Genomic DNA, 17,795 nt, shown 5'->3' with positions numbered 1-17,795 from the left:
ACGTAGGAGCTGCAGCAACAAGCTGTCACAAGCGCAGCACCATCTTAGAGTGTGAGTAGCCTGGAGTGTCCCGTCTGACAGTGACTGGTCAGGGTAGGAGACAGCCGGAGAGACTACATCTGCTGACCCGTCTGACAGTGACTGGTCAGGGTAGGAGACAGCCGGAGAGACGACATCTGCTGACCCGTCTGACAGTGACTGGTCAGGGTAGGAGACAGCCGGAGAGACTACATCTGCTGACCCGTCTGACAGTGACTGGTCAGGGTAGGAGACAGCCGGAGAGACTACATCTGCTGACCCGTCTGACAGTGACTGGTCAGGGTAGGAGACAGCCGGAGAGACTACATCTGCTGACCCGTCTGACAGTGACTGGTCAGGGTAGGAGACAGCCGGAGAGACTACATCTGCTGACCCGTCTGACAGTGACTGGTCAGGGTAGGAGACAGCCGGAGAGAATACATCTGCTGACATGTCTGACAGTGACTGGTCAGGGTAGGAGACAGCCGGAGAGACCACATCTGCTGACCCGTCTGACAGTGACTGGTCAGGGTAGGAGACAGCCGGAGAGACCACATCTGCTGACCCGTCTGACAGTGACTGGTCAGGGTAGGAGACAGCCAGAGAGACTACATCTGCTGACCCGTCTGACAGTGACTGGTCAGGGTAGGAGACAGCCGGAGAGACCACATCTGCTGACCCGTCTGACAGTGACTGGTCAGGGTAGGAGACAGCCGGAGAGACTACATCTGCTGTCCTGTCTGACAGTGACTGGTCAGGGTAGGAGACAGCCGGAGAGACCACATCTGCTGACCCGTCTGACAGTGACTGGTCAGGGTAGGAGACAGCCGGAGAGTCTACTTCTGCTGACCCGTCTGACAGTGACTGGTCAGGGTGGGAGACAGCCGGAGAGACTACATCTGCTGACCCGACTGACAGTGACTGGTCAGGGTAGGAGACAGCCGGAGAGACCACATCTGCTGACCCGTCTGACAGTGACCGCAGGTCAGGGTAGGAGACAGCCGGAGAGACTTCATCTGCTGACCCGTCTGACAGTGACCGCAGGTCAGGGTAGGAGATGTCGTGGTTTCTCCTGCCCCAGAAATGACCAAGAGACGCAGAAGATTCTTCAAGAAGGGTTAAACTTTAATTTGCAAATCAAAGCTGAGACAGTCATTGAGCTAGTCGCTGATTGCCCACCGATCCTTGTACATAACATTTTTATAGCAATCTCTTGGTTTAGTTGCATTAGCATATCCGATCGGTCTACAGTTGCGTATCACAAGTACGTCCACCACTATTGTTTCTACCCATTGATTTAATCATGTTCTAAGCTACATCTCTTCGCTCGCCTCTCATTAACACACCATTGTCTTCTACATTCTTAAGATTTCATTCTCCTACTAAATTGGGTACATGTACTCAGCTCCGATGTCACTATTGGAGTATAAAAGTATAAATTTTGCTGTGTAACCAAAACTATGAAGTCAGTTTTGAAACTTGCTATTTGCTATTCTCCTAGTAGAATGAAATCTTAAGAATGTAGAAGACAATGGTGTGTTAATGAGAAGTAGCTAAAGAGATGTAGATTCGAACATAATTAAGTCACATAATCCTAGGACGACTAATTGCTATGCATGTATCCTAAAAATGCAGAAGACAATGGTGTGTTAATGAGAGGTAGCTAAAGAGATGTAGATTAGAACATTGGTCCGTTCTGAGTTTGCTATTTGCTACACATGTACCCAATTTAGTAGGAGAATGAAATCTTAAGAATGTAGAAGACAATGGTGTGTTAACGAGAGGCAGCTAAGAGATGTAGATTAGAACACGATTGGGTCAATGGGACGTACGTTTAGTACGTGTGAAACTGGACCAGGGGATTGATATAAAAATGCTGTGTCCGGGGATCGGTGGGCAATCAGCGACTAGCTCAATGACTGTCTCAGCTTTGATTTGCAAATTAAAGTTTAACCCTTCTTGAAGAATCTTCTGCGTCTCCTGGTCACTTGTGAGGCACGAAAAACCACGACATCACAAGGATTGTTACAGAAACTCTTTCCCATCAAATGTAATCAGAATACAACCGTTCATTTACTGCAACAGGAGAACACACATCGTAGTTCAATAGTCTCTGCGTTATTATTTAATATATAATTATTGTGTATATTGTAAATCTTTATTTTTAGTAAAGTCTGCACAGTGCTAAGTATGTTTTTAAATGTTGCTGCTGTAACGAAAGAATTCCCCACTCTGGATTAATAGTATTTAATAATAATAATTCTCCACCCCTTTATCACTCTCACCAATCAACTTCTCAGCTCTTCACTCCTCCCCGTCTCCCTGTTTACCCTATCACCTCACCTTCCCCCAGATTCTTACTCCCTCCCTTCCTTTCCAGTCCTGAAGAAGGGTCTCGGTCTGAAACGCCGACTGTTCTCTCCTCTCCATAGTTGCTGCCGGCCCCTTTTAATTTCCTCCAGCATTTCCCCTCTTTTGCTTTGGATTTCCGCATCTGCAGATTTTCTCGTTTGCTCAAATGCGCATGCGCAGAGGTCTGAGGCGGTACTACCTATCGCGCATGCGCTCAGTCGGCGTGAGGCTCACAAGGACCGGCTGCAGGTAGGAGGGGTCTCCGGGAGGGAATTAATCTCCGGTGTCTGAGACGCGATTGAAGGGCTATTACTGTGAGCTCTTGCCGCACTGGTCCTGCATCCCAGGACAGCCCCGGTCCGGTGCCTCTTCCTCAGCCCCACGAACCGTCCCGGGCCTCGGGGAGCTGACGAGCGCTGGAGCCGCCGCCATTTCTGCGGCGCATGCGCATCGCGAGAACGTTCGGTGGCTGACAGACCGGTTTCTCGTTCGTGCGGCCTTCTGGGTAAAGCGGCAGCCATGCGTGACTCTGCCAGCGTTGTCCCTACAGTCGGAGGAAATGAGAGCGAATGTCTCTCTCAAACTCTGCCGAGGTCCAGCTGTATACATGCAAGGATTAGTAATTTGGAACAAAAATATATTTTCTAGTTAATCTTGGATGAAAAGCCTGCCTTCCAATCAATTAAATTGTCAATTAGTGCTGTATGGCAAAAAAAATCCTTCCGTCAGATTTAGTTCCCGCTGGGTAAGTAACCCCTTTGTCCTCGAGGACAAGTGACTTGTGGCTTTCACATCACAAAAGTGCCACATTCCAATGAGAATAACTGCTGCCCTCCCATTCAGGATTGCTGGCAATGACATTAATGGATTCATCACTATCAATCAGCTGGGGTGGGGATCCGAGTAATTAGGTAATCTCTGGGATTCTATATGTTGTGACAAGTGATCTTGGTAGTGTTGTGGAGCATGGCCAGGACTTGAAATAATCCCAAAGGACAGAGACAAATTGAGCCAAGTCATAGGTTGATTGAACGCAGAAACATCCTCATACAGACAGGAATACAGAGAATTTAATGGTCAGCCAGGATAACTGATCCATGCCTTGTTAGAAGATGAGGAGTTCATATAGAGACAGAAATCCACAGTGTAATTACAATTTCCCTACCACATAGCCCATGTACCTATCTAAAAGTCTCTGAAAAGTTCCTATTGTACCCACCCTTTGTGTGAAAAACATACCTCTGACATCACCCTTGTACCTACTTCCAAGCACCATAAAACTATGCCCCCCACCCATCTCAGCCATTTCACTCTTGGGAAAAAGCTTCTTGCTATCCACACGATCAATGCCCCTCATCATCTTATTCACCTCTATCAGGTCACCTCTCATCTTCCTTCGCTCCGAAGTTCACTCAACCTATTCACATGAGGCATATTCTTCAATCCATGCAACATCCTTGTAAATCTCCTCTGCACTCTGTCTATAGTATCCACATCCTTCCTGTATTGAGGGGACCAGAACTGAACACAGTACCAAAGGTGAGGTCTAACTCAGTCCTTATATCTGTAAATCTCCTCTGCCCTCTGTCTATAGTATCCACATCCTTTCTGTATTGAGGGACCAGAACTGAACACGGTACCAAAAGTCAGGTCTAACTCAGTCCTTATATCTGTAAATCTCCTCTGCCCTCTGTCTCTAGTATCCACGTCCTTCCTGTATTGAGGGGACCAGAACTGAACACAGTACCAAAAGTGAGGTCTAACTAAGGCCTTATATCTGTAAAGTTACCTCTGGCATTTGAACTCGGTCCCATTGTTGATGAAGGCCTTCTTAACAACACTGTCAACCTGCCCAGCAGCTTTGTGTGCACGATTGAGACGGACCCCAAGATCTCACTGATCCTCCACCCTGTCAAGAGTCCTAACATTATTGTTGTATTCTGTCTTCAAATGTCACCTACTGAAAGGAACCACTGGGTTGAACTCCATCTGTCACTTCCCAGCCCAGTTCTGCATCCTATTGATGTCCGGCTGTAACCTCCAGACTATCCACAACAACCCCAACATTTGTGTAATCGACAAACTTACAAACCCACCCTTCTAGAAACATAGGAAACTACAACAAGATACAGGCCTTTCGGCCCACTTAGCCCTCTATTTTACTAAGCTCCATGTACCTATCCAAAAGTCTCTTAAAAGACACTATCATATCTGCCTCCACCACCGTTGCCAGCAGCCCATTCCACTCACTCACCACTCTCTGAGTAAAAGACTTATGACTGACAAACTCCTCTGTTCCTACTCCCCAGCACCTTAGACCTGTGTCCTCTTGTGGCAACCATTTCCGACCTGGGAAAAAGCCTCTGACTATCCACACTGTCATGCCTCTCATCATCTTATACACTACTTCCTCATCAAGGTCATTTGTAAAAGTTACAAAGAGGAGGGGTCCCGGAAAAGATCCCTGCTGAACTGCACTGGTCACCGTCCTTCATACAGCATCTACATCCACCCTTTGCCTTCTGTGGGCAAGCCAATTCTGGATCCACAAAGCAAGGTCACCTTGGATCCTTGCCTCATTCATTTCTCAATGAGCTTTGCTTGAGGAACCCTATCAAAAGTCTTACTGAAAGCCACGTCCACTACATCCAATGCTCTACCTTCATCACTGTGCTTTGTTGCATCTTCAAAGAATTCAATCCGGTTCGGAAGGCATGACCTGCCCTTAACAAAGCCATGCTGACTATCCGTGATCGGATTATGTCTCTCCAAATGTTTGAAGTCCTGCCTCCCCGGATCTTCTCCAACCACTTGCCCACCACTGAAGCAAGACTTCATAAGACCATAAGATACAGGAGCAGAAGTAGGCCATTTGGCCCATTGAGACTGCACCGCCATTCAATCATGGGCTGATCCAATTCTTCCAGTCATCCGCATTCCCCTGCTTTCACTCAATACCCTTCGATGCCCTGGCTAATCAAGAAACTATCTATCTCTGCCTTAAAAACACCCAATGACTAGGCCTCCACAGCCACTTGTGGCAACAAATTCCACAGATTTACAACCCTCAGACTAAAGTAATTTCTCCGCATCTCAGTTCCGAAAGGTCGTCCTTCAATCCTGAAGTCGTGCCCTCTTGTCCTAGACTCCCCTACCATGGGAAATAACTTTTCCATATCTCATCTGTTCAGGCCTTTTAATGTTCGGAGTGTTTCTATGAGAACTCCGTCATTCTCCTGAACTCCAGGGAATACAGCTCAAGAGCTGCCGGACGTTCCTCATGCGGTAACTGTTACGAACACAAAAGTCTCAGCAGCAGTGGAATGCCTGGAGTCTGGTTTTGCTGTTAACAAAACGCTATTTTATTAGTAACTACGTCAGTTAGTAACTTAAACCAGGTAAATCAAGAGGTAATGCTGTTATGCATATATAGGTATAAATGCATAAATCCCCGAACTTCTTCAAGCTTAGGTGGTAAATGATACAGTCTTACGATGGTGTGGTAAGGAAATTCAATTTGGTCCACGGGATTGAAGTGAGAGAGAGAGAGAGAGATGTGTAATCCAAGTAAACAGATGTTGTCAATCCTCCTCGATGTCCTCCAAATCTTCCAAGTTAGCCAAACGTGACCAGCTTAAGAGCGCCATCTTCAAGTGATAATCTACCAACCCAGGCAAGGGTTAGACACACCGGTAGATTCCACAGGGTTGTCCTCAAACGCACTAATAATCATGGGTCGATTCTTCTAATCGATCCTCAGCCCCATCCTTGTGGGCACTTAAAAATTCAGTGGCAATTACGCCACCAACCTTTGTGCATCTGCGTGTACCACGAAAGAGACAGTTACACTTGTTTAAATGCTGGTGTACTGAACAACAGCTGTGTATCATGTAGTGTTCTCGTTCTTTCCCTCTCTCTCTCTCTCTCCCCTTTCCCCCTCTCTCTCCCCCCTCACTCCCTCTACTTGCACTGAACTTCTCTCTCTCTCTTACAGGCATGATTCTTAAAGGCACAGTCCATAATGAATAAAACTTAAGATTTCATCGCAATAACCATTTCATACCTGGGATCATTCTCGTGAATCTTCGCTGAGCATTCACCCAAAGTGAGGAGCCCAATCCTGTACACAATACTCCAAGTGTGGTCTCCCGAGTGCCTTATAAAGCCACAACATCACATCACTGCTCTTATATCCTATACCTCTAGAATTTTGCCTTATTCACAACCGGCTCAACCTGGAGGTTCACCTTTAGTGCATCTAGCACAAGGATTCCCAAGTCTCTTTGCATTTCTGCATTTTGAATTCTCTCCCCATTGAAATCATAGTCTGTCCATTTATTTCTTCCACCAAAGTGCATGACCACACACTTTCCAACATCGTATTACATTTACCACTTCTTTGCTATTCCCCTAAACTATCTATGTCTCTTTGCAGGCTCTCTGTTTCCTCAACACTACCCGCTCCTCCACCTATCTTTTTATCATCGGCAAATTTAGCCATAAATCCTTTCATATCATAGTCAAAATCATTGACATGTATCGTAAAAAGCAGTGGTCCCAACTCTGACCCCTGTGGAACTCCACTGGTAACAGAAGCCAGCCAGAATAGGATCCCTTTATTCCCACTCTCTGTTTTCTGCCGACCAGCCAATGCTCCACCCACTTTAATAACTTCCCTGTCATACCATGGGCTTTTATCTTGCTAAACAGCCTCATGTGCAGCACATTGTCAAAGGCCTTCTGAACATCCAAGTACACCACGTCTACTGCATCTCCTTTGTCTACCCTGCTTGTAATTTCCTCAAAGAATTGCAGTAGTTTTGCCAGGCAGGATTTTCCTTTCAAGAAACCATGCTGGCTTTGGCCTATCTTGTCATGTGCCTCCAGGTACTCCATAATCTCATCCCTAACAATCGATTCCATCAACTGCCAACCATTGATGTCATGCTAACAGGTCTATAGTTCCCTTTCTGTTGCCTCTGACCCTTCTTAAATAGCGGAGTAACATTTGCTATTTTCCAGTCATCTGGTACAATGCCAGAATTTATTGATTCTTCAAAGATCATTGTTAATGCCTCCACAATCTTTCCAGCTATTTTCTTCAGAACCGGAGGGTGCATTGCATCAGGTCCTGGAGATTTATCCACCCTCAGACCATTAAACTTCCAGAGCACCTTCTGAGTCGTAATTGTCAGTGCACAAACTTCACTTCCCTGATACCCTTGAATGTCTGGTACGCATTCAGTTCCTCTTACTTCTCAGCAACTCTCATTACAATAAGTCCAGCGATATTTTGAATTGGTCCTAAATCTACCCTCGACTCTTTTTACCCTTTATATATATATATTTAAAAAAGCTTTCAGTATCTTCTTTGATATTAGTCACCAGCTTACTCTCATAATTCATCTTTTCCTTCCGAATGACCTTCTGAGTTTTCTTTTGCAAGTTTTAAAAAGCTGGTGAAGCTGTCTTCCCACTAGCTCCAACTTCCTTGTTTGCCCTCTCTTTTGCTTTTACTTTGGCTCTGACTTCACTTGTCAGCCACAGTAGTGTCCTTCTTCCCTTTGAAAATTTCTTCTTATTTGGAATATATCTGTCTTGTATTTCCCTCATTATTTGCAGAAAATCCACCCATTCTTCTCTGCTGTCCTTCCTGCAAATGTCCCTTTTCAGTCGACTTCAGCCAGTTCCCCTCCCATCCATTGCAATTTCCTTTATTCCACTGAAATACTGACACATTGGTTTTATTTTTTCCCTCTCAAATTTCAATGTGAATTTGATCATATTGGGATCACCCAGTCCAGCATAGCCGATCCCCTCGTGGGCTCAATAACCAGCTGTTCTAAAAAGCAATTCCTTAGGTATTCTACAAATTCTTTCTCTCGAGGTCCTCCCAATTCACTTTCATGTTAAAATTGCCAATGATTATCAATGTTATCATTGCCTTTCTGACAGGCCTTTTCTATCTCCTGCTGTAATTTGTAATCCACATCCCGACTGCTGTATGGAGATCTGTATACAACTGCCATTCCCCTCCCCATTTCGTAACTCAACCCGTAGAGACCCATGACCCCATCATGTGGATAGGGTGGTGAAGAAAGCTTTTGTTATGCTGGCCTTTATAAATAAGAGCATTGAGTATAGGAGTTGGGATGTAGTGTTAAAACTGTACGTGGCATTCGTAAGGCTGAATTTGGAGTATTGTGTACAGTTCCGGTCACTGAATTATAGGAACGATATCAACAAAATAGAGAGAGTACAGAGAAGATTTACTAGAATGTTACCTGGGTTTCAGCACCTAAGTCATAGGGAAAGGCTGAACAAGTTAGGTCTTTATTCTTTGGAGCATAGAAGGTTGAGGGGGGACTTGATAGAGGTATTTAAAATAATGAGGGGGATATATTGAGTTGACGTGGATAGGCTTTTTCCATTGTGAATAGGGGAGATTCAAACAAGTGGACATGATTTGAGAGTTGGGGGCAAAAGCTTAAGGAGGGAAATTCTTTACTCAGAGAGTGGTAGCTGTGTGGAATGAGCTTCCAGTAGAAGTGGTAGAGGTAGGTTCGGTATTGTCATTTAAGGTAAAATTGGATAGGTATATGGACAGGAAAGGAATGGAGGGTTATGGGCTGAGTGCGGGCCAGTGGGACTAGGTGAGTGTAAGCGTTCGCATGGACTAGAAGGGCCGAGATGGCCTGTTTCCATGCTGTAATTGTTATATGGTTAGACGGTCACACCTTACAATCCTATGTCATCTCTTTCCAATGATTTAATATTTTTTTATCCAGAGAGCCACACCACCCTCTCTGCCCAGTCACCTATCATTCTGATACACCGTGTATTCTTGGACATTCAACTCCCATGGGCAGCCACCTTTTATCCAAGTTTCAGAGATTGACCAATTTGCCAATTTGCAGCTGAATTTCAAGATCGTCCATTTTAATCCTCATGCTCTGTACATTCAAATAACTCTCTCAGCCCAGGATTTGTTGCTTTCTATTTTCACTGCCCCACATCTCTGTTGCCCTGTTGCACACTATCTTCGATTTATTTCTGTTTCCCGTTTCCGCAGCCCCATCACTCTGATTCCCATCCCCACGCCAAATCAGTTTAAACCCTCCCTAACAGCTCTATTAAATGTGCTGGCTAGGATATTGGACCCCTTTGGGTTCAGGTGTAACCTGTCCTTTTTGTACAGGTCATACCTCCCCCAGAGGAGAACCCAATGATCCAGGAATCTAAAGCCCTGCCCCCTACACCAGTCCCTCAGCCACACATTAATATACCTAATCATGCTAGTATTGCTCTCACCAGCACGTGGCACAGGCAGCAATCCTGAGGTTACTACCCTAGATGTCCTGCCTTTCAGCTTCCTACCGAACTCTCTGAATTCTCTCCTCACGCCCTCCTCTCTTTGTCTACCTGTGTCATATATACCAACGTGTACCAAGACTTCTGGCTGGTCACCCGCTCCCTTCAGAATACCTTGCACCCGATCTGACAGATCCCGTACCCTGGCACCTGGGAGGCAACACACCACACACGTATCTCTATCAGGCGTGCAGAACCTCCTGTCCATTCCCCTCACTATTGAATCCTATGACTACTGCATTCCTCAACTTCCTCTTTCCCTTCTGCACCACGGAACCAGGGTCAGTGCCAGAGACCCGATCGTCGTGGTCGTCCTCTGTCAGGTCATCCCCTCAACCGCGTCCAAAGTGAGGTAACAATTACTGAGGGAGATGGCCACTGGGGCACTCTCCACTCACTGGTCTATAATTCCTGGGTTCCCTCTACTCCATTCCCTAACAAGGGGACAAGGTCTTCCAATCTTCTGGTACATCTCCCTTCCTGAGTGGTAATACAAAGGTCATCGCCAGAGGCTCAGCAATCTCCTCCCTCGCTTCCCACTGTATATCTCAGGTTGTGTTGCTCCAGCTTGAGTTGAATTGGGTAAAATTGTGATTCCAGCGCTCACATTCAGAGGAGATCTTACAGAAACATGTAAAGTTATGAAAGGGGTAGATAAGCCAGAGGCAGGAAAGTTGCTTCCACTGGTAGGTGAGGCTTAGTACGAGAGGACATTGCCTCAAGATTGGGGGATGTGGGACGGAGATGAGGAGGAACTGCTTTTCCCTGAGGGTGGTGAATCTGTGGATTTCTCTGCCTAATGAAGCAGTGAAGGCGACCTCAGTAAATGTGTTTGAGATAAGGTCGGATGGATATTGTCCTTCTCCCATTGATGTATTTTGCATTGTTGTTGATCCAGTTGGAGTTGTATCTGTGTCTGAAGGAAAATTTTCTTTTGTAACTCCGTGTTATCCACAGGAACCGGGGTGCTGAGAACATACCAGCGTTTGTTCACTAGAGATCAGTTCTTCAACTCATTGATTGTACAAGGGATTCAAACATCTGACTGTCTGAATTGCCAGATGATTGATCGCAGTGAGATATCATTCTCTTTCTCTCAGTGTGGGAAGGGATTCACTCACAGCCTACCCACAGACACGCCAGTGAGTTCACAGTGAGGAGAGGCCATTCACCTGCTCTGTGTGAGGGAGGGGAACTACTCAGTCATCCAGCCTGAAGATACATCAGCAAGTTCACACCACAGTGAGATGCTCCACCTGTTCTGACAGCGGGAAGCAATTCATTCTGTCATTGATGCTGAAGATATATCCAAAAATTCACCAGTGAGGAGACGTTTCTCAGAGTGCAGGAAGGCACTGACACAATCAACCACACTACAGAGACACCAGCAAATTCACATGGTGCCATGGCCTTTCCCCACCTCTGAATGTCGAAACAGATTCATTTAGTCATCTCAAATGAACGAACGTCACCAGTTCACACTGAGAAGATGCCGCTCACCTGCTCAGACTGTGGGAAGGAGTTCACTTCATCATCTCAACTGAAGGTACATCGGCGAGTTCACACTGGGGAGAGGCCGTTCACCTGCTCAGACTGTGGGAAGGAGTTCACTTCATTATCTCAATTGAAGGTACATCGGCGAGTTCACACTGGGGAGAGGCTGTTCACCTGCTCAGAATGTGGAGAGGCATTCACTCGGTCATCTCACCTACTGAGACACCAGCTGGTTCACACTGGGGAGAAACCGTTCACCTGCTCAGAATGTGGAGAGGCATTCACTCGGTCATCTCAACTACAGGAACATCAGCAAACTCACACTGGGGAGAAACCGTTCAGCTGCTCAGAATGTGGGAAGGGATTCACTCGGTCATCTGACCTGAAGGTACATCAGCAAGTTCATTCTGGGGTGAGTCCGTTCACCTGCTCTGAATGTGGGAAAGGTTTCATGCACTCATCCAAACTACGGAGACACTTGCTGGTTCACACTGGGGAGAGGCCATTCACCTGCTCTGAGTGTGGGAAGGGATTCACTCAGTCATCCAAACTACAGACACACTGGCTGGTTCACACTGGGGAGAAACCGTTTGCCTGCTCAGTATGTGAGAAAGGATTCACACGGTCATCTCAACTGAAGGAACATCAGCGAGTTCACACTGGGGAGAAACCGTTCACCTGCTCAGACTGTGGGAAGGAGTTCGCTCGTGCAGCTCAGCTGAGCGTCCATCAACGATTTCACACCGGGGAGAAACCGTTCAGCTGCTCTGAATGTGGGAAGAGATTCACTCTGTCATCTGACTTGAAAGTACATCAGCGAGTTCACACTGGGGAGAGGCCATTCACCTGCTCGGACTGTGGGAAGCGATTCATTCGGTCATCTCAACTGAACACACATCAGTGCTTTCACACTGGGGAGAAACCATTCATTTGCTCAGACTGTGGGAAAAGATTCACTCTGTCATTTCGCCTACTGAGGCACCAGTTAGTTCACACTGGGGAGAAACCGTTCATCTGCTCAGACTGTGGAAAGGAGTTCGCTCGATCATCTGGCTTGAAAATACATCAGCGAGTTCACACTGGGGAGAGGCCGTTCACCTGCTCAGACTGTGGAAAGGAGTTTGCTGGGTCATCGGATTTGAAAATACATCTGCGAGTTCACATTGGGGAGAGGCCGTTCACCTGCTCTGTGTGTGGGAAGGGATTCACTCACTCATCCACCCTACAGAGACACCAGCTGGTTCACACTGGGGAGAGGCCATTCACTTGTTCTGAATGTGGGAAGGGATTCACTCAGTCATCCAACCTTTTGTCACACCAGCGAATCCACACTGGGGAGAGGCCGTTCACCTGCTCAGATTGTGGGAAGGCATTCGCTCACTCATCCACCCTTTTGTCACACCAGCGAATCCACACTGGGGAGAGGCCATTCACCTGCCCTGAATGTGGGAAGGGATTCACTCGGTCATCCAAGCTACAGAGACACCAGTTAGTTCATACTGGGGAGAAACCATTCACTTTCTCAGATTGTGGGAAGGGATTCACTTAGTCATCTGACTTGAAGCTACATCAGCGAGTTCACACTGGGGACGGACCGTCAGACTATAAGACTTAAGACCAGAATGAGGCTGTTTACCCCATCGAGTCTGTTCTGTCATTTTATCATGGCTGATCCAAATTTGCTCTCCACTCCAATCTCCTGTCTTGTCCCTGTATCCCTTCATGCCCGGATCAATCAAGATTCTATCCACCTCTGCCCTAAATGTACATAAAGAATTGGCCTCCACAGCTGCCTGTGGCACGGAATTCCCCAGATTCACCACTCTCTGTCCGTTCTCTGTCATCTCCGTTCTAAAAGGACACCCCTCTATTCTGAAGCTCTGTTCCCTGGTCGCAGACTCTTCCACCACAGGAAGCATCCTTTCCACATCCACTCTATCAAGCCCTTCCACAGTTTGATAAGTTTCCATGAGGTCAGCCCTAATTCCTCTGCTGATCCAGGCTCAGGCCCATTGAACGCTCTTCATATGACAATCCATTCAATCCTGGAATCTGTTTTTGTGAACATACTCTGAACCTTCTCCAGTTTCGGCACGTCCTTTCCAAGATCAGGGGCCCAGACCTGCCCTCCAAGTGAGGCCTCACCAGCGATGACCAACTTCCCAAATTACATCCTCGCTGTTATATTGTAGATCTCTCGAAATGAATGCTGACGTTGCGTTTGCCTTCCACACCACAGACTCGACCTGCAAATTAACCTTCAGGGAATCCTGAACATGGACTCCCCGTGACCCTTTGCACCTCAGTTGTTCGGTATTTTCTGTCCATTTCGAAGAAGTTAACACTTTCATTTCTTCTACCAAAATGCATGAACATACACTTCCCGGCACTGTATCCCATCTGCTGTTTTTTTTTCCCATTCTCTAAATCTATCTCAGTCCTTCTGCACCCTCTCTACCGAAAACTACCTGCCCCTCCTCATGTCTTCATATCGTCTGCAAACCTTGTAACAAAGCCAGCAATTCTGTCTTCCAAACTATTGGAATATTACAAAAATCACCAGTCCGAACACAGAGCCCTGAGGAACACCACTAGTAACTGGCAGCCAACCAGAGATGGCTCCCTTTATTCCCAGTCTTTGCCTCCTACCATTCAGCTTGTCATGGTCCTGTCCATGACGTCTGCGTTCCAGTTCACGGTCCGGTCCATGGACTCTGGACTCTGGGTCTTCAGGCTGTCCATTGTTTCAGTTGGGCTGAATCACAGGCACCTGATTCTCAAATTGGGGCTGGAATATCAGTGGCCCTGGGTTCGACTGTAGGTTCGGGTTGGTCTTGTCAGTATCCTGTCCTCGCCACTGTGGGGTAGGTCAGGCCGTCTTTGCCATTGCCCTGCAGTTGATTCTGTCCCTCCCTGTCCTCGCCTCCGTTGGGTAAGACAGGCCGGCTTTGCCGTTACCCTTCCCTGGACTGTTCCCTTCCCTTCCCTTACATCCCTTCCCCTTCTTTCAGCAACCCACGCCTGAAGCCTTGCCTGCAACCTCGCCTGCGTCATCGCCTGAATCACCATCAAGTTTAACCGCTGGAGTGAGACTGGAGCCTTGTCATGCCAACAGAAGGAACTGTTTATCGATGAGCTTGGAACTGTCTCTTTGTGTCCCCGTGTTTAGTGTCCGTGTATGAGTCCCGACCCTACGTCCTGTCCCCAAGGAGGGGTCCTGACTCTATGTAAAGCCCCGGACCTACGTCCTGTCCCTAAGGAGGGGTCCTGACTCTATGTAAAGCCCCGGCCCTACGTCCTGTCCCCAAGGAGGGGTCCTGACTCTATGTAAAGCCCCGGCCCTACGTCCTTTCCCCAAGGAGGGTTCCTGACTCTATGTAAAGCCCCGGCCCTACGTCCAGTCCCCAAGGAGGGGTCCTGACTCTATGTAAAGCCCCGGCCCTACGTCCTGTCCCCAAGGAGGGGTCCTGACTCTATGTAAAGCCCCGGCCCTACGTGCTGTCTCCAAGGAGGGGTCCTGACTTTATGTAAAGCCCCGGCCCTACGTCCTGTCCCCAAGGAGGGGTCCTGACTCTATGTAAAGCCCCGGCCCTACGTCCTTTCCCCAAGGAGGGTTCCTGACTCTATGTAAAGCCCCGGCCCTACGTCCTTTCCCCAAGGAGGGTTCCTGACTCTATGTAAAGCCCCGGCCCTACGTCCAGTCCCCAAGGAGGGGTCCTGACTCTATGTAAAGCCCCGGCCCTACGTCCTGTCCCCAAGGAGGGGTCCTGACTCTATGTAAAGCCCCGGCCCTACGTGCTGTCTCCAAGGAGGGGTCCTGACTTTATGTAAAGCCCCGGCCCTACGTCCTGTCCCCAAGGAGGGGTCCTGACTATGTAAAGCCCCGGCCCTACGTCCTGTCCCCATGGAGGGGTCCTGACTCTGTGTAAAGCCCCGGCCCTACGTCCTATCCCCAAGGAGGGGTCCTGACTCTGTGTTCTGTGTTCCTCTGCTTGAGTCCAAGGCTCAGTAGGAAGACTGTTTGCTGCTACTCGAGTGGACTGTTGTTGTTTGTCGTTCCGTGTCCCAAGTCCAGTCCAAGTCTCAGGCTTCGAGTCAAGTCCAGTCCGGGTCAAAGTCTCCAAGGAGGTTTCCACTCCATGTTCGAGGCTCCGAGGAGGTGCCCAGTCCTGTTACCTTGCCACGTCCAGTCCTCGTCTGGATCCGGAGTCCGAGCCCGAGTCAAGACCCAGGATCCGGGTCCCTGTCCAATCTCTGGCTCGGAATCCTTGTCCAGGTTCCTCGTTCCCAGTTCTTAGTTCCTCGTCCAGGCCTCACCTTCCTACCCTTGTCCTAGCCAATGCCCTGTCACCTAGTCTTGTCCAGTGTCGTTTCTTCCCCACTTCTTGCTTGATACACCTAGTCCTCTCCCTAGCACTTCAGTGTCTGTGTCTTGCATTTGGGTCTGTTCCCAACGCCCACCTTATGGCACAGCCACTGTTTGACCCATGCTGGAGTCTCCACTGTAATACCGTGGGTTTATTCAACAGCCTAGTGTGGTGCACCTTGTCAAAGGCCTTCTGAAAATCCAAGTATACAACATCTATTTCTTCATTCGTGTTGCTTTTCCAGCACGAGTTTCACTTGAGGAAACAAATTCTCCTTTGTCGATCCTGCTTGTGGTTCTTCCAAGAATGCCAACAGATTTGTCAGGCAAGATATTCCCTTCAGGAAACTTTGCTGATTTTGAGACATAGGAGGCTCGAAGAAAAATAGAGGGCGATGGGTAACCCTAGGTAATTTCTGAGGTAAGGGCATGTTTGTCACTGCTTTGTGGGCTGAACGGCCTGTATTGTGCTGTAGGTTTTCTATGATTCAATGGCATATGGTCTTCAGTCAAGGATTAAAGGCAGAGCCTCGCAGCAGTTTTTTTTTCCGTTGGACCTTTGAGCCGCGGCCAGTCAGCATTTGGGTTTGCTCAGCAAAAGTTGGGCAGGAGCGAGTGGAGCGGTCAGTGTCAGAGTGAATAGAGTCGGAGTGGAGATTTTGAGGCTTCAGCTGTCAGTGATAGGAGCCTTCAGTCAGAGAAGGTATAATTAAGCTGAAGGTAGAGATTTTTTTGCCCCCTTCTTTTCAGTTGCTTAGTGAGAACAGCAGAGATTACAGACGGGGTAGCAGATAGCTCCTCTGGTGGGGTGTGGGAAGCAGGGACACTTCCATCTTCTAACAAGGCACGGAACAGGCACTCTGACTGACCATCAAATTCTCGGACTGTATTCCTGTCTGTGTGAGATTGGGCTGTTTCTGACTTCAATCAATCTATGACTTGGCTCAATTTGTCCTTTGACATTATTTCAAGTTCTGGTCATGATGCACAAGACGACAAAGATAACATTTTACTACATGTACGATCCTGGAGATTTACTAATTACTTGGATTGCCCCCCCCCCCCCATCTGCTGATTGACAGTGATGAACCCATCGATGGCAATGCCAATGAATATATAGTGGAGGGCAGTGGTTATTCTCATTGGAGTGCGGCACCTTTGTGATCTGAAAGCCAGAAGTCACTTGTCATCGAGGCAAAGGTGTTTCATATCGTTATCAACCCAGAGTGAACTGAATCTGACGGAAGGTTTTATTTCCATACAGCACGAATTGACATTTTCACTAGTTCAACGGACTCGGAGTCCGCAGCGGTTGGAGCATTTTCATTGTGTGCTGCATCTGCGAGGCTGAGTCGGGCGGCGCTGTGGAAGTATAGCGGAGGTATTCCCTTCTGCCGCCTGCGTGGGATGGCAAGGCTGTCGGGACCCTGAGGACTTGTGGAAACTGTGTGCTGGTTTCTTTTCGAATTTATAGTCTTTTAACATCTTTGGACTATTTTAACTGTGCCCATGGTCTGTTTTTTTAATCAATTATGCTATTGTTTGCTCTGTTGTAAATATATGTTGTAATTATGTGGTTTTGTGCAGGTCTTGTATCTTTAGGTTTTTGGTCTTGTTTTGTCTGGTGATTTGGAGCTACTTTCCGGGGAACGTGCTAAGATCTGAGCGCGATATTAATAAGCAGCATCCTCTCCGGACTCTGGATTGGGGATTGCCAAACGTTACGTGGATTTTCTGGTGTAGTCTGTTCTGTAATGTGCTTTTGTGATATCTCACAAAACGTTGTCTCATTTTTAACTGCATTGCATTTGTGGTTTCTAAATGACAATAAACTGAATCTGAATCTAAATGGAAGGTAAACTCTTTAACTGAGATAAACTGGTAACTATATTTTTGTTCAGAGTTCATAATCCTCGAATTTACATAGCTGGAGCTCGGTAGTGTTTGGGAGATACATTCGCTCACACTTCCTTCGACTGTACGAGGCAACACTGGTACCAACGGCCATGGCTGCCTCTTTACCCAGAAGCCCTCACTCTCCCTGTCCGCCATCGAAAGATCCAGGAATGCGCATGCGCCGCAAAACTGGCGGCGGCGTCGCCCACGAGTCGAAAGCTCCCCCCGGCCGGGTACGGATCATGGGGCTCAGAGAGAGGGAGAGGACCAGGACTGTCGTGGTGTGCAGCACTAGTGT

The 17,795-nt window shown here is 47.6% G+C and overlaps 1 protein-coding gene across 1 annotated transcript; it reads left to right on the top strand.

The window, feature by feature from the left end:
* Positions 1 to 2,598: 2,598 nt before the first annotated feature.
* On the top strand, positions 2,599 to 17,511 carry LOC132389431 (zinc finger protein 420-like). Its single transcript, XM_059961957.1, has 2 exons — positions 2,599 to 2,619; positions 10,699 to 17,511. Exon 2 carries the CDS (start codon positions 11,168 to 11,170, stop codon positions 12,782 to 12,784), a length of 1,617 nt encoding a protein of 538 aa, XP_059817940.1. The 5' UTR covers positions 2,599 to 2,619; positions 10,699 to 11,167; the 3' UTR covers positions 12,785 to 17,511.
* The last annotated feature ends 284 nt before the right edge of the window (positions 17,512 to 17,795 follow it).

This window comes from Hypanus sabinus, unplaced genomic scaffold (genome assembly GCF_030144855.1).
Source record: "Hypanus sabinus isolate sHypSab1 unplaced genomic scaffold, sHypSab1.hap1 scaffold_565, whole genome shotgun sequence".
NCBI classification, from domain to species: Eukaryota; Metazoa; Chordata; class Chondrichthyes; order Myliobatiformes; family Dasyatidae; genus Hypanus; species Hypanus sabinus.
This window is presented reverse-complemented; position numbering and strand designations above follow the sequence as displayed.

Bases quoted from the DNA above. Each gene is read 5' to 3' on its own strand.
- LOC132389431 (XM_059961957.1), top strand. From the start codon at position 11,168: ATGTCGAAACAGATTCATTTAGTCATCTCAAATGAACGAACGTCACCA.